The sequence below is a fragment of the Cnephaeus nilssonii genome (assembly GCF_951640355.1).
Source record: "Cnephaeus nilssonii genome assembly, chromosome: X".
Lineage (NCBI taxonomy): Eukaryota > Metazoa > Chordata > Mammalia > Chiroptera > Vespertilionidae > Cnephaeus > Cnephaeus nilssonii.
The window spans coordinates 28,247,308-28,264,095 of record NC_137071.1 but is presented as its reverse complement, the minus strand read 5'-3'; the positions used below and the strand labels follow the sequence as shown (position 1 = coordinate 28,264,095).

The 16,788-nt window shown below is 36.7% G+C and overlaps 1 protein-coding gene across 12 annotated transcripts in view; it reads left to right on the top strand.

Moving 5' to 3' along the window:
• ZNF711 (zinc finger protein 711) overlaps positions 1-16,788 on the top strand; it is a 42,343-nt gene that overhangs the window by 9,338 nt on the left and 16,217 nt on the right. For all 12 annotated transcript variants that reach the window (XM_079764297.1, XM_079764294.1, XM_079764295.1 and 9 more), the window contains one exon: positions 2,963-3,514. In XM_079764297.1, coding sequence (XP_079620423.1) covers positions 2,963-3,514 — 552 coding nt within the window. The remainder of the gene's footprint in view (positions 1-2,962; positions 3,515-16,788) is intronic.

Here is a 16,788-nt window from a genome sequence, read left to right as displayed (position 1 = left end):
GTCCCCCGTTCGATTCTGGCCAAGGGCACATGCTCAGGTTGCGGGCTCGATCCCCAGTGTGGGGCGTGCAGGAGGCAGCCCATCATGATTTCTCTCATCATTGATGTTTCTATCTTTCCTTCTCCCTTCCTCTCTGGAATCAATAAAAATATATTTAAAAATAAAAAAAGAAAGGAAGATTATCATCAAAGGCAGCTTTCCCTTCTCACTTTTTTTTAATGGATTAAGGTATTAACAGTGTCCATTGATCTCCAACCAAACTTGTTAACTAACTGCCATAATTAATTGGTTTATAATAGTGAATAATCTATAGCAGATAGCACTCTTTCAGGTATCTATATATATAAAAGCCTAAGCAACTGAATGACTGGTTGACAGGTCGCTATGAAGCACACTGACCACCAGGGGGCAGACGCCCATGCAGGAGCTGCCCCCTGGTGGTCAATGCGCTGCCCCCTGGTGGTCACTGCATGAGCCTCCTGCCTCTGCAGCAATGCTACTGAGCAGCGGGGTCCGGATGAGCGGGAGCAGTGCCAGGCCTGGGCTTGGGCTCCTCCTTGGCTGCCTGCTGCTTCACGCACTACTACATCCCTGGGGGGGGGGGGGTTCCCAGATTATGAGAGGGTTCAGGCCAGGCTGAGGGACCCCACCGGTGCATGAATCCGTGCACCGGGCCTCTAGTTACTTTATAGAAAGTGATCATTATATGGAAAAAGATTTGTACTGGATTCTTACAGATAATTTGTTATAATCTGGTCCACAGACTTTATATTAAATTGTTTACTGAGGGAGGCATAATTTAACAGAACTCATGAAGGAGAATTTTACACTCTCACAAGGGAAGGAGGAGTTGATGTTTACCATGGTGCCCAAGTTATTTAAACATTTTTCCCTACAGATTAATTTAGAATTTAATACAATTTGGAGTCCATATGTAGAATTTTTGTGTTAATTCTCACCTGAGGATATTTTTTCCATTGATTTTTAGACAGAGTGGTAAGGAGGGGGAGAGACAGAGAGAGAGAAACATTGATGTGAGAGAGGCATATCAATTGGTTGCCTCCCGCACACGCCCTGATGGGCCAGGGATCAAGCCTGTAACTGAGGTACATGCCCTTGACCAGAATCGAACCTAGGACCCTTCAGTCTGCGGGCCGATACTCGCCACTGAGCCAAACTGGCTAGGGCCATATGTATAATATTTTATCAAAACAAAACTTTGTGTGAAATCAGTTTGTTTTATCCCCCCAAATCAGGTGTCAAAAGAGGCTTTATTTCTTACTCGAGGGCCAGTGAACAAGATTCGTGCACTGGTGGGGGAGGGGGTTCCTCAGCCTGGCCTGTGCCCTCTCGCAGTCCGGGACCCCTCGGTCCTTACCACCCATCAGCAGCGGAGACAGGAGAGGCTCCCATCACCGCTGCTGCACTCGCCAGCCCTGAGCCTGGTTTCTGGCTGAGCAGTGCTTCCCCTGTGGGAGCGCACTGACCACTAGGGGGCAGCTCCTGCATTGAGCATCTGCCCCCTGGTGGTTAGTGCACGTCATAGCGACCGGTCGTTCTGCAGTTCAGTTGATTTGTATATTACACTTTAATTATATACGATAAGATAAAGAAGTTTAGGAACTTTTATGCTTGGATTATATACTTTATAATATATTAAGCTTGTCATTTTAAACTCACCAATTTAACATATGAGCTAGCACTTTTTATGTTTGTGTCTTTTTTGCGTTAATTTTAATTTTTGAAAATATTGGACTCACCAGAAGTAGAAAAATAATATATAGGGTCCCATTTACCTTTACTCATCTTCTTCCAACGGTGATATATTTATAACTAGGTTTGTGTGTGCGTGTGTATAATTCTATGTAGTTTTAACCCACATCAAGTTTGTGTAAACAACACCCCAATGAAGATACAAACTGTCCCATTACCATATCCTATATATCCTATATAATAAAGAGCTAATATGCTAATTAGACCAAATAGCCGAACCACCTTCCAGATGACCTGGACAAAGCCAGGGCTGTGAGGGAAGCCCGGATCCCGGGTGCCAGAGGGAAGCCAGTGCCAGTAGCTGGGGGAAGGAAGGCCTACTTTTGCACGAATTTCGTGCATTGGGCCTCTAGTATATGCTATGCCAATATATTCACACACATACCCAACCTTGGCAACTGCTAATCTATTCCCCTGTGTAGTTTTTTTATTTTGTGAATGATATAGAAGTTATTCCATTTATACATTATACAGTATTGTAAACTTTGGTAATTGGCGTTTTGAACTCAGCATAATTTTTTGGAGATTCATACAGGTTGTTGAATGTAGCAATGGTTTGTCCCTTTTTTATTGCTGAGTGGTATTCCATAGTAAGGATGTGCCAGAGTTGGTTTAGCAAACCATTCATTGCTGAAGGACATTTGGATTATTTTCAATGTTTTGCTACTATGAGTAATAGTTACTATGAGCTATGACGAATATTTATGTGTAGTTTTTTTGTACAAACATATGTTTTAATAATTCTGTGGAAAATTCCCTAGAGTGCAGTTGTTGGGTTGTATGGTAAATACATGTTTAGCTTTATAAAAACCGCCAAACTATTTTCCAGAGTGTCTGCTACATTTTACATTCCCACCAGCAAAATATGAGATATCAAATTTCTCTACATCCTCACCACCTGTCCTGTTATTTGTTTTTTATTTTAATTGTTCTAATTGGTGTGTAGTGATATATCACTGTGACTTTATGTTTTACTTAAAAATAAAATACATCATTTTAAGGTTCTAATTTAGATTTTGTGAACATTGTTTTCACCTCCTTCCTGATTGGTGATGGTTTTTATTACACTCCAATTATCAGTGAATTTTTAAGTGATAGTTTGGCCAGGACTATTTCTTACTTAAAATATTTTTTACAGTTCTTTTCATTAATAATGTAACTACTTTTTGGATAATTGTTTATATTATAGTGGCTGGAATGGCTGGTACTGCGCATATCGATGGAGACCATATTGTTGTTTCAGTTCCTGAGGCTGTATTAGTTTCTGATGTTGTCACAGATGATGGGATAACTCTTGATCATGGCCTTGCAGCTGAAGTTGTTCATGGGCCTGATATCATCACTGAGACCGATGTAGTAACAGAAGGTGTAATTGTTCCTGAAGCTGTACTTGAAGCTGATGTCGCTATTGAAGAGGATATCGAGGAAGATGATGGTGATCACATCTTGACTTCTGAGCTAATTACAGAAACCGTTAGAGTACCTGACCAGGTTTTTGTGGCTGACATTGTTACTGGTCCTGATGGACACTTAGGACATGTGGTCCAAGATTGTGTTTCAGGAGTTGACTCTCCCACAATGGTATCTGAGGAGGTTCTTGTAACTAATTCAGATACAGAAACTGTGATTCAAACAGCTGGTGGTGTTCCTGGATCTACAGTTACTATTAAAACTGAAGATGATGATGATGAGGAAGAGGAGGATGTCAAGAGCACTTCTGAAGACTACTTAATGATATCATGTAAGTGGAACATAAAGTTCATTAACTACTTGAGAAATTGATTTATATATAACCTGGAAAGTTTTTGTGGAATGAGGGATTTATTCAATAAAAATCATGGGGGTAGTTTTTTTAAAAAGAAAATTTTCAAAACTATTGTTGACATGCTTTTTTGAATTTGCTCATATTTTTAATTTACTCAATGAATATTCATACCCAAAATAAAATAACATAATTTAGTAATATCTTAGAACAGAAATATAGATTTGGAAGGTACAGCAAGAACAGTAACTGATACAAAATTTTAATGGTAGATATATATATTTTAAAATGGGAAATTTATTTTAGGTAGCCATTGCTTTATTTTTAATATGGCAGGTATTGGAGTTGTTAGTTCAGTTTTGCTTAGGAATTTAAGCATAATATGTTCAGAAATGTATAATTAGTTTTTCATGCAATACTTGCAAAGTAAATTATAAACTCAGATTGTGTTCTACAATTTTCCCTGTGTGTTTTTTTCTGTTTGTGTAAATATGTGTGTTTATTTCAGACTGCTTTACGATGTCCTTAAGACACTATCTGGAGGAGGAAGATAGAAATATCTTGTTCTCATTCTAAGTGGTGCGTTTGCCTGAATAGCAACAATAATAAAAATCTAATGATAAGTTATAGATGGAGCTAGAGATAGAAGTGGGTCTATACATTATAAATTTGAAGGGATAATGCTGGAAGTAGTAAAACTTAGGTAAAGACTTCACTTTTCCATAGAGGATTTTTGTTCTTTATAAAATTATGAAATGGTTGATTGGGAGCTAGAGTATATGTATGTATGTATGTATGTATGTATGTATACAGTGATTGTTATATGTGTGTATCAGTGAATTTAAAATGAAAAAAATTAGATTAATTTTAAATATGATTATGAAGTCCTAGTGTGTTAACTTTTTCCTCTATATGCAATTTTGAATATTTACATTGTTTCTAAGGGAATGATTCAAGCTACTAAAAGACTGTGCAAATGTTACTATCTTTTTTTAAATTAATGTGGATTACTAAAGCAGCTCCATATTTACATTTAACCTTACATAAAAAAAACCTATGGTTATGTTTGTATAACATGATATGGCAAAGTCGGTAGTCTTTTTGTACCAACATAAATTCAATATGCCCTTAAATGGGTAAAGTTTTAGAGGTAAAGAGTTTGTCTTCTCTCAATATCTGAAGTGCCTCTGAACTTGTCAAATTAAACTCTTTAGTGTTAACATGGTCTAAAATTTAAACATCATATATATTGTAAATAGTCATCCTTTAACATATCATCTATAATTTGATTCTATAAAAGGGTTTTTTTAAGTTTCTAGAATATTTTTAGTTTCTATTTTTCTCTTGATATTACTATATTGACAAATGCAGAGAATTTCTGTCCTACTCTAAATAGACTGAAAATTATTTTAAAAAACCATATTGCTTGGATAATATTGGAACTGCAGCAGGGTCATTCTAAGAGGAATTTAAATTAGGGATTAATGAATTCCTTATTCATTAGTAGAGAAACAGCAACATTTTAAAAAATTCCTTTAAAACTTTTTAAAAAAATATTTTATTAATTTTTTACAGAGAGGAAGGGAGAGGGATAGAGAGTTAGAAACATCGATTAGCTGCCTCCTGCACGCCCCTACTGGGGATGTGCCCACAACCAAGGTACATGCCCTTGACCAGAATCGAACCTGGGACCCTTCAGTCCGCAGGCCGACGCTCTATCCACTGAGCTAAACCGGTTTCGGCTTCCCTTTAAAACTTAAAGCAATTTTTAATTTTGGAAAGCAGGATATACAAATATACAAAAATTAAGTATTGTATTATATAAAACGGAATTATAAATTAGCAAAATAAGTTTGAGTCTTTTTTATATCTTCCATTTTCCCACAACCCAGGTTCTAGACTATATTTTATAAAGGTTACAAATAAGACTTAAGTACTCTTTCTTACCATTTTCATATATTTTATTTTATTCTATTTTTATATAGCTTTTCTTTTTTTCCATCTCAATATTTACTTCATTTTGTTAACCTCTTGGTTTCTGTTGGCCATGGAATCTTTTAGGAATTCAAGAATAAATTGTGTTGAAAGGATTCAGTGTTAAATTCTTTGTTTATTTTTCCAAGATAGAGATTTTCAAAATATCTAAGAGATAAAGTTGAGAACTTAAAACAGACCTTTGTCTTATTCCTGAATCCCTGAATAATCCTATAAGGAAATCTTGTCAGTAGCTGAGTTTTAGAGGTAAAGAGTTTGTCTTCTCTCAATATCTGAGGTGCCTCTGAACTTTTTCTGCTTTCAGGCCACACTTCACAAATTCTTTATCTTAGATGGTTAGGTTCTTCCACTTGTGCTAAGTAACTTGGATATCATCATCATCATCATCATTATTATTATTTTATGCTGGCGAAGATATGGAGAAAAAGGAACCCTAGTACACTGCTGGTAGGAAGGCAGACAGGTACAACCATTATGGAAAACAGTGTGGACTTTACTCAAAAAATTAAAAATGGAACTGCCATTTGATCCAGTGAACCCACTGCTAGGAATATAGCCTAAGAAACCTGAAACACCAATCAGAAAGAATATATGTACTCCTATGTTTATAGCAGCATTATTTACGATAGCTGAGATCTGGAAATAGCCATAGTGCCCAACAGTAGATGAATTAAAGAACTATGGTATATTTACACAATGGTATACTATGCAGCTGTAAAAAGGAAGGATTTCTTACCATTTGAGACAGCATGGAGGGATCTGGAGAGTATTATGCTAAGTGACATAAGCCAGTCAGAGAAAGACAAGTGTCACATAATCTTACTTATATGTGGACTCTAGTGAACAAAATAAACTGATGAGCAAAATAGAACCAGAGACACTGAAGCATGCAACAGACTGATGTATACCAGAGGGAAGGGAGGGGGGCGGGAAGAGATTAACCAAAGAACTATATGCATATATGCATAACCCATGGACATAGACAATAGTGTGGTGAAGGCCTGGGGAGGGGGTGGGAGTGGTTAGAGGGGGTCAATGGGGATAAAAGGGGACCATCCTATATAACAAAAGCCTAATATGCTAAGTGTCCGACCGTTCAACCGTTTGACCATTCGCTATGACGTGCACTGAACACCAGGGTGCAGATGCTCCCATCAGTAGGTTAGCTTGCTGCTGGGATCCTACCGATCAGGACTGGGCAAGAAGGGCCGGACACACCCTGGAGCCCTCCTGTGGTCCCTCCCTGGCCCTGATCATGCACTGGTGGGGTCCCTCCTGGCCTGTGCCCTCTCTCGCAATCTGGGACCCCTCGGGATGTTAGAACCAGTTTCAGCCTGATCCCCACAGGCCAGGCCAAGGGACCCCACTGGTGCATGAATCCATGCACTGGGCCAGTTTTGGCCCGATCTCTGCAGGCCAAGCTGAGGGACCCCACCAGTGCACGAATCCGTACACTGGGCCTCTAGTCTATAATACTTTCAACAATAAAGATAAAATAAAAGTAACTTGGATATTACTAGCATAACTTGATCTAAGACAAAGTTACTCTAGGTTTGTTTTTCTTTATAATACCAAACTCGCAATAAGACATTTATAGGTGATGATTTCCTTTATAAAAAGCATCACTGAAGGAGGAAAATTCCTTTAAATGATGAACTAATATGCTGCATTTAAATTAGTTTTGAGCTATAAAATCAGTTTATATTTCTTTCAGTAGCATATTTTTATATGAAGCACAATATCTTGATAGGGCCATTAGGGGAGATCTCATCAACCTCATCAGTTTTATGGGTAAAAAAGTAAATACCTTTGATAATTTTTTAATATAATAGTTTTGTTGAGGTGTAATTCATATGCCATGCAATTTACCTTTTAGATGTGCAGTTCAGTGGTTTTTAATATATTCAAGGAATTGCACAACCATCACCATAATCAATTGTAGAATGTTTCTTCACCCCACAAGGAAACCCCATACCTTTTATCAGTCACCTCCCCCACGTCAAACCCCCCCCTCCACCCCCAGGTAACCACTGCTTCAATTTCTGTCACTATAAGTTTGCCTGTTCTAAAATTTTTATAGAAATGGAAGTATATACTATGTGGCCTCTTGTGTCTGGCTTCCTTCACTTAGCATAATGCTTTCAAGGGTTATCTATGTAGCATATGTCAGTACTTCAGTTTTATTACCAAGTAATATTCATTATATGGATATACATTTTATTCATCCATTTGATAAATCATGGTCATTTGGGTTGTTTCTACTTTTTGGCTATTATGAATAATGCCAACATGAATATTCATGTACACATTTTTGTGCAACTATATATTTTCAGATCTCTTGGGTATATACCTAGGTATAGAATACTTTTGTAATAAAATGTTACTAATTTTTTTTTTTGTTTCAGCATTGTGAAATACAAATGTTTTACACATATCCTGACCCCATCCCTGTGGTACATCAATATGCTGTATACTGATAATATCATATCCACCATATAATTTTGGGATGTAACATAAAAAGGGTACAGTAAAAAGCCTACTTAGCTTTAAAAAGGAATATTATATTGTATATTTTGCTAAAATGAAATTTTAATCATATTGTGTCAATGGTTTATAAAAGAATATCGAATGTTAACACTTTACAGTGTTGGTTAACTGTGCACCTTACTCATTTAGGTTATATTTAGTGCCAACAGAATTCTGTTGTGTATGTAATGTCACCTGCTTATTGCTGAGTGGAATGGCATATGAGTTGATAAACAGCACTCTGAGACTTGAATATTGTAAATCTTATAACAAGCAAAAAGGTTAAGTTTGAATTTGGGGTATTTTGAATACTAAATGCATTAAGAGGAGTCTTTGAGGATCTATTTATAAAGTTGTTGATTGCCAAGAACAGCACCCTATGTGTATTGGGTAATAGAGCAGGAAGCAGTGCCTTAGCTGTTGCCACCACTACCATCTCAACCTTACCCTTTCCCCACACTGCTAGCAGCATCCCCCTCCACCACACTGCCTCCATCATGCTGCCATTCTCTCTCTCTCTCTCTCTCTCTCTCTCTCTCTCTCTCTCTTTCACACACACACACACACACACACACACACACACACACACACACAAAGAATTGCTGCACCTGTCTTATTCCCCTTTCCTCAAACAGCAGAGCCCCTTCCCCCAACCCCCTCCACCATCTCCCCCATACATACACCACTGAGTTGCTGTCTTCTCACCTCCTTTGCCAGAGCAGAGGAACCCCTTCCCCAACCCTTGCCACCCACAATCTCCCTTTCCCTGCACCCCTGCCAGAGCAACAGAGCACCCCTTGGCATGCAAGGGCAGCTGTGACTCCCACATCAAGGGAGATTCACTAGCTCAACAATAGGAGAACCACTATCTCTACCCTCCCAACTCCTGATGACCCTGCAGTATTGTCAGTGAGCTTGGCCAGCCTGGTCCCCAGGTGCAGAACATATTCAAGGAAGTCCGGGCATACTCTGAGAAAAAATGAATTGTGTGGCTCTTGGGTGGGGTCCATTTTCCCCTCTCACTTCCAACTGTTGCCACCATTCCTATTCAGAGTCCTCCCTACTCATGGCCAAATCTTGATCTCTTTGGGCCTGATGATCTTTGCTGGCCTCACCCTAAAGACTCCTTGAGACACTACCCTACCACAAAGGTCTGAGAGCACCCAGTGGGTGGCAGTTGACCTTGAATGTACCTCACGAAGCAAGAAAAATCTCAAACTAACTTTACACTTAAAGGAACTAGAAAAAGAACAACAAACAAAGGCAAAGTTAGTAGAAGGACGGAAATAAAGATCAGAGTGGAAATAAATGAAAGGGAGTCTAAAAAACAATACAAAAAAATCAATGAAACCAAGAGCAGGTTCTTTGACAAGCTTGATAAACCTTTAATCATTCATTAAGAAAAAAAGCAGACCCAAATAAAATCTGAAATGAAAGAGAAGTAACATCTGATGTCACAGAAATACAAAGTATTATAAGAAAATATAAACAACTATATGCCAAGAAATTGGATAATTTGGAAGAAATGGATAAATTCCTAGAAACATACAATCCTCCAAAAATGATTCAAGAAGAAACAGCCCTAGCCAGTTTGCCTTAATGGATAGAGCTTCGACCTGTGGTCTGAAGGGTCCTGCGTTGATTCCTGTCAAGAGCACGTACCTAGGTTGCAGGCTTTATCCCTGGCCCTGATCAAAGCATATGCAAGAGGCAACAAATCAATGTGTCTCTCATATTGGTTTCTCTTTCTCTTTCTCATCACCTCCTTACCACTCTGTATAAAAACCAATGGAAAAATATCCTCTGGTGAGGATTAACAAAGAAGAAGAAACAGGTTATCTCACTAATATGTGGAATGATGAACAAAATGGAACCAGAAGCATGAATACATGGAACACACTGGCCGGTGCCCAAGGGGTGCAGGGTGGGTGATGACTGGATAAAAAAAAAAAAAGGTGAAGGAAATAGCTAAAGAACATATACTAGTATGCATTCCCCATGGACATGCACAATAATTTGGTAAAGGCCAAGGAAGGGAGTTGCCGGAGAGGGTGGAGATGGGCAAAGATGGGGTTGAAGGGGGACACCTGCAATAATGTCAACATTAAAAAATTTTTAAATAAAAAAACCCCGTTGAGTCAGAATAAAATCATTTTTTTAAAACAAAAGAAATAGAAAAATCTGAACAGATTGATTAAAACTAATGAAATTGAAGCAGTAATAAAAACATTCCCAGCAAACAAAAGTCCTGTACTAGGTGGCTTCACAGGTGAATATTACCAAACATTCAAAGAACTAACACCTATTTTTTTTTCAAAGTATTCCAAAAAATTCAAGAGGAGGGAAGACTTTCAAGCTTATTTTATAAGGCCAGCATATAAAATAGGGGCTTTATCTAATTCTAAAACTAGATAAAGACACTAAAAGGAAATAAAAGTATAGGCCAATATCCCTGATGAACATAGATGTAAAAACTCAACAAAATATTAGCAAATCATATCTAGTAATACATTTAAAAACTTCTACACCATGATCAAGTGGGATTTATTCCTGGGATGCAAGGTTAGAACAATATCTGCAAATCAATAAATATGATACACCACATAAACAGGATGAAGGATAAAAATCATATGTCAATAGATGTGGGAAAAGTATATGGTAAAATCTAGCACCCATTTATGTTAATTTTCAGCAAAGTGTGAATACAGGGAACATACCTCAACAAAATAAAGGAAATTTATGACAAACCCACAGCCAAGATCACAGTGAAGAAAAACTTAACATGTTTTCCTTAAGATCAGTAACAAGACGGAGATATCTGCTTTCACCACTCTTATTCAAACTAGAGCCCAATGCACGAAATTTGTGCAAGAGTAGACCTTCCTTCCACTGAGCGGCTTTCTTCTGGCACCTGGGACCCGGCCTTTCCACGCAGCCCTGGCTTTGTCCGGAAGGAAAGTCTAATTAGCATATTACTGGAAGTCCTAGCCACAAGCAGTCAGACAAGAAGAAGAAATATAAGGCATCTGAATTGGAAAGGAAGAAGTAATACTGTCATCCTTTGCAGATGACATGATACTGTATATAGAAAACTCTATAAAGATTCCACCAAAAACTAGAACTGATATATGAATTCATTATCAGGGTACAAAGTTAATATTCAGAAATTGGTTCCATTTTTATACAATAATAATGAATTGTGAAAAAGTGAAGGTAATGTCATCCCATTCACAACTGCATCAAAAAGAAACATTATGTAGGAATAAATTTAGCCAAGGAGGTAACAGACCTGTACTGAGAAAATTGTAAGATACTGAAGAAAGAAATAGAAGAAAATACAAATGAAGCATAAACTGTGATCATAGATAGGAAGAATTAACATCATTAAAATATCAATGCTAACCAAATCAACCTATAGACTCAGTACCATTCCTATCACCATCAGTGTATTTCACAGAACTAGAACAAATAATCAAAAACGTACATGTATCCACAAGAGAACACGAATAGCCTCAGCAATCTTGAGAAAGAGGAACAAAGTTGGAGTTATCAAAATACTTGATATCAAGCTATACTACAAGGACATAACAGCTTGGTTCTGGCATAAAAACATAAAGATCAATGGAATAGAATAGAGTGCCCGGAAATAAACTGGCACCATAAATAGTTGTTGCAATATTGACTATATTCCTTATGCTGTTGTACTTGGCATCTCCTGTGACTATTTTGTAACTATCAGTTTGTACTTCTTAATCCCTTCACTTCTTTCCCCCAGTTTCCCAAGCCGCATCCCCTCTGAGAAAGCCCAGTTCATTCTTTGTGTCTATAATTCTATTTCAATTTTATTTGTTTATTCTTTTAATTCCAAATATAAGTGAAATCCTATAGTATTTGTCTCTCTGACAGACTTATTTTACTGAGCATAATACACTCTATTTTGAAAGAGAAGCTATTAAACCAATAATATCATGTACTTCATCTTTTTTTATTGATTTCAGAGAGGAAGGGAGAGGGAGAGAGATGGAAACATCAATGATGAGAGAGAATCATTGATCAGCTGCCTTCTGCATGCCTCACACTGGGGATCGAACCCAAAATCTGTGCATGTGCCCTGACCGGGAATTGGACCATGACTTCCTGGTTCATAGCTCAACGCTCAGCCACTGAGCCATGCGAGCCAGGTTTCATCATCTTTTTTTATTTTATTTGAGTGTTTCATTGCTTCCCAAAAATATTTGCCAAAAATGAAGTAACAGAATTATAAGCTAGGAAGGAATGAAAATATTTAGCTTGCTTATATTAATCGTTTTGGTGCTTTCTGTCATAGACAGTAAACAGTTTGAACACTTAAATAGTATTAAGTTTATATTTAATCACAAAGTTAAACTTTGCATTGTAAAAGAATTTCTGAAATTTATTGTTTTCACCATTTTGAAAGGCAAAAGGACTCTTTTTGAAAATGTATGTATAAAATTTCAAAGTGAGGTAGGGAAAATCTAGACTTTGACCCATTTAGATCTTCCCAAACTTCATTTTTTTAAATTAAATTTATTGAGGTGACATTAATCAACATGAACATATAGTTTTCAGGTGTAGGTTTCTATGTTACAAAATCTGTATATTGCACCATGTGCCCACCACCCAGAGTCAAATCTTCTCCAGTCAACATATATTAGGACCCCCTCACCCTACCCCATTCCCTCTGGCAACCACCACATTGCTGTTTGTGTTCACGAATTTCAGTTTTGTGTTCACGAGTGGAATCATATGGTTCTTAGATTTTTCTGACTGACTTACTTCACTTAACATAATATTATCAAGGTCCATCCATCCATTAATGTTGTTGTAAATGGTGCTATTTCATTCTTTCTTATGGATGAGTAGTATTCCTTTGTATATATGTACCACATCTTTATCTAGTCCTCTATCATATAGGACACTGGTTGTTTCCATATCTGGGCCACAGTGAATAATGCTGCAATGAACATAGGGTGTATATATTTTTGTGAATACATGATTTTGTGTTTTTCAGGTATATACTCAGGAGATTAATTGCTAAGTTGTATGGTGGCTCTATTGTTAATTTTTGAGGAATCACCAGACTGCTTTCCATAGTGGTTGTATCAGTCTATATTCCCACCAGCAGTGAAAGAGGGTTCCCTTTTTTCCATAATTTCTCCAACACTTGTTATTGCTTGTCTTGTTGATAATGACCACTCTTTTTTTTTTCCATATATTTTATTGATTTTTTACAGAGAGGAAGAGAGAGGGATAGAGAGTTAGAAACATCGATCAGCTGCCTCTTGCACACCCCCTACTGGGGATGTGCCCGCAACCAAGGTACATGCCCTTGACAGGAATCGAACCTAGGACCCTTGAGTCCGCAGGCCAACGCTCTATCCACTGAGCCAAACCGGTTTTGGCGATAATGACCACTCTTAACAGGTGTGAGGCAGTATCTCACTGTAGTTTTGATTTGCAATTCCCTAAATTTCTTGCCCTTGGTTTGCCTCCACCAGAGGCATAAAATGTTCTTAAAAATGTTCTCTTTCACCAAGGTCCATAAGTTTGGTACCTATATATTCTTCTATGTAACTTATTGTTTCTGGTCTTATATTTAGGTCTTTGATCCATTTTGAATTAATTTTTACAAATGGGGACAGAATGTAATCCAGTTTCATTCATTTTCATATGGCTTTCCAGTTTTCCCAGCATCATTTATTGAAGAGACTGTCTTTACTCCATTGTGTGTTTCTGGCTCCTTTGTCGAAAATTACCTGTCCATATACATGTGTTTTTATAGCTGGGCTCTCTATTCTGTTCCATTGATCGGCGTGTTTGTTTCTCTGCCAATACCATGCTTTTTTGATTATCTTAGCTCTAGTATAATTTGATGTCAGTTAGCATGATACCTCCAGCTTCATTCTTTTTCCTCAGGATTGTTTTGGTTATTTGGGGTCTTTTGTGGTTCCATAAAAATCTGATGATTTCTCATTATATTTCTTAAAAAATGATATTGGGATTTTGATGGGGATTGCATTAAATCTGTATATTGCTTTCAGTAATATGGCCATTTTAACTATGTTGATTCTTCCAATCCATGAACACGTGATTTTTTTTATTTTTAGTATCTTTTTCAATATCTTTTAATGATGCTTTTTTAATTTTCAGTATATAGGTCTTTCACATTCTTTGTTAAGTTTATTCTTTGTTATGTTTAGGTATTTTATTATTTTGTTTGCAATGGCAAAAGGAGGTTTTTTTTCCCCATTTCTTTTTCTGAAGTGTGTTGTTAATATAGGAAGGCAATGGATTTTGCACATTGATTTTGTATCCTGCAACTTGACTGTACTTGTTTATTGTTTCTAATAGCTTTTTGGTAGAATTTTTAGGGTTTTCTATACACAGAATCATGTCATCTGCAAAAAATGACAGTTTTACTTCTTCCCTATTTGGATGCCTTTTATTTCTTTCTCTTTCCTTATTCCTCTGGATAGGACTTTTAGCACTATGTTGAATAAGAGTAGTGAGAGTGGACATCCTTATCTTGTTCCATCCTTAGAGGAAAAGCTTTCAGTTTTTCGCCATTGAGTATGTTATTAGCTGAGGGTTTATCATATATGGTCTTTATTATCTTGAGGTACACTTTCCTTCTATTCTTACTTTATTGAGTATTTTAATAATAAATAAGAGGTATCTTATCAAATTCTTTTTCTGCATCTATTGATAAGATCATATTATTTTATACTTTTTTTAATGTGGTGTATTATATTAATTGATTTGTGTTATTGAACCATCTTTGTGCCCCTGGAATGAACCCCACTTGATTGTGGTGTATTATTGTATTTTTTTGATGCAGTGTTGTATTTGATTTGCTAGTACAGTGATCGGCAAACTCATTAGTCAACAGAGCCAAATATCAACAGTACAACAATTGAAATTTCTTTTGAGAGCTAAATTTTTTAAACTTAAACTTCTTCTAACACCACTTCTTCAAAATAAACTCGCCCAGGCCGTGAAATTTTGTGGAAGAGCCACACTCAAGGGGCCAAAGAGCCGCATGTGGCTCATGAGCCACAGTTTGCCGGCCACGGCGCTAGTATTTAGGGTTTTTGTATCTGTATTCATCAGAGATATTGGTCTGTAGTTTCCTTTTTTTGTGTATTATCTTTGCCAGATTTTGGTATCAGAGTTATATTGGCCTAAAATGTGTTAGGAAGTATTGCTTCTTCTTCAATTTTTTGGAGTCATTTGAGAAGGGCAGGTTTTAAATCTTTGAAGGCATGGTAGAATTCACTGGTGAAGCCATCTGTTCCTGGACTTTTCTTTTTTGGGAGGTTTTTGATGGTTGTTTCAATTTCCTTACTACTGATTGGTCTATTTAGATTTTCCAGTTCTTCCTGATTTAGACTAGGAAGGTTATATAATTCTAGGAATTTACCCATTTCTTCTAGGTTATTGAATTTGATGGCATGTAGTCTTTCATAATATTCTAGTATGATCCTTTGTATATCTATGATGTCCCTGGTAACTTCTTTCTCATTTCTGTTTTTTGTTTCTATGGGTCTTTTCTCTTTTTTACTTAGTGAGTCTAGCCAGGGGTTTGTCAATTTTATTAATCTTTTCAAAGAACCAGTTCTTTGTTTTCTTAATTTTTTGTATAGTCTTTTTGTTCTCTGTTTCATTCATTTCTGCTCCAATTTTCATTATTTCCTTTCTTCTGACTTTGGGTTGCTTTTGTTCTTCTTTTTCTAGTTCTTTAAAATCTAATGTTAGGTTGTTTACTTGGGAATTCTCTTGTTTCTTGAGATAGGCCTGCAGTGATATAAACTTCCCTCTTATTACTGCTTTTGCTGCATCCCGGAAGTTTTGATATATTGTATTGTCATTCTCATTTGTCTCTATATAACTTTTGATCTCATCTTTTATTTTTTCTTTGAACCAGTCATTTTTTAATAGTATGTTGTTTAATCTTCACATATTTGTGGATTTCTTTACTTCCTTTTTGCAGTTGATTTCTAATTTCAAGGCATCGTGGTCAGAGAATTGCTTGGTATAATTCCAATCTTCTTGAATTTGTTGATGCTAGTTTAAGAACCCAACATATGGTCTGTCCTTGAGAATGTTCTATGTGCACTGGAGAAGAATGTATAATCTGATGTTCTGGGATGAAAGGTTCTGCAAATGTCAATTATGTCCATTTGGTCTAGTGTTTCATTTAAGGCCGATATTTCTTTATTAATTTTATGTTTGATTGATCTGTCTAGAGCTGTCAATGGAGTATTAAGGTCCCCAACTATGATTGTGTTTCTCCTTTAGTTCTGTGAGTAATTGTTTTATATATTTTGGTGCTCTCTGGTTGGGTGCATATATATTAAAGAAGTGTTATTTTCTTTATGTAGTGTCCCTTTTATCATTATAAAGTGTCCATCTTTGTCTCTTGTTATCTTTGTCATCTTGAGATCTATTCTGTCAGACATATGTATGGCTGCACCTGCTTTTCTCTGGATGTTATTTGCTTGGAGAATCATTTTCCACCCTTTTACTTTGAATCTACTTTGTCATTGCAGCTTTGATGTGTCTCTTGTAGGCAGCATATGGTTGGGTTTTGTTTATTAATCCACTCTGCTACTGTGTGCCTCTTTATTGGGGAATTCAGACCATTTATGTTTAGGGTAATTATTGATTTATGAGGATTATGTTTAGCCATTTTATTTTTTGTTTTCTGGTAG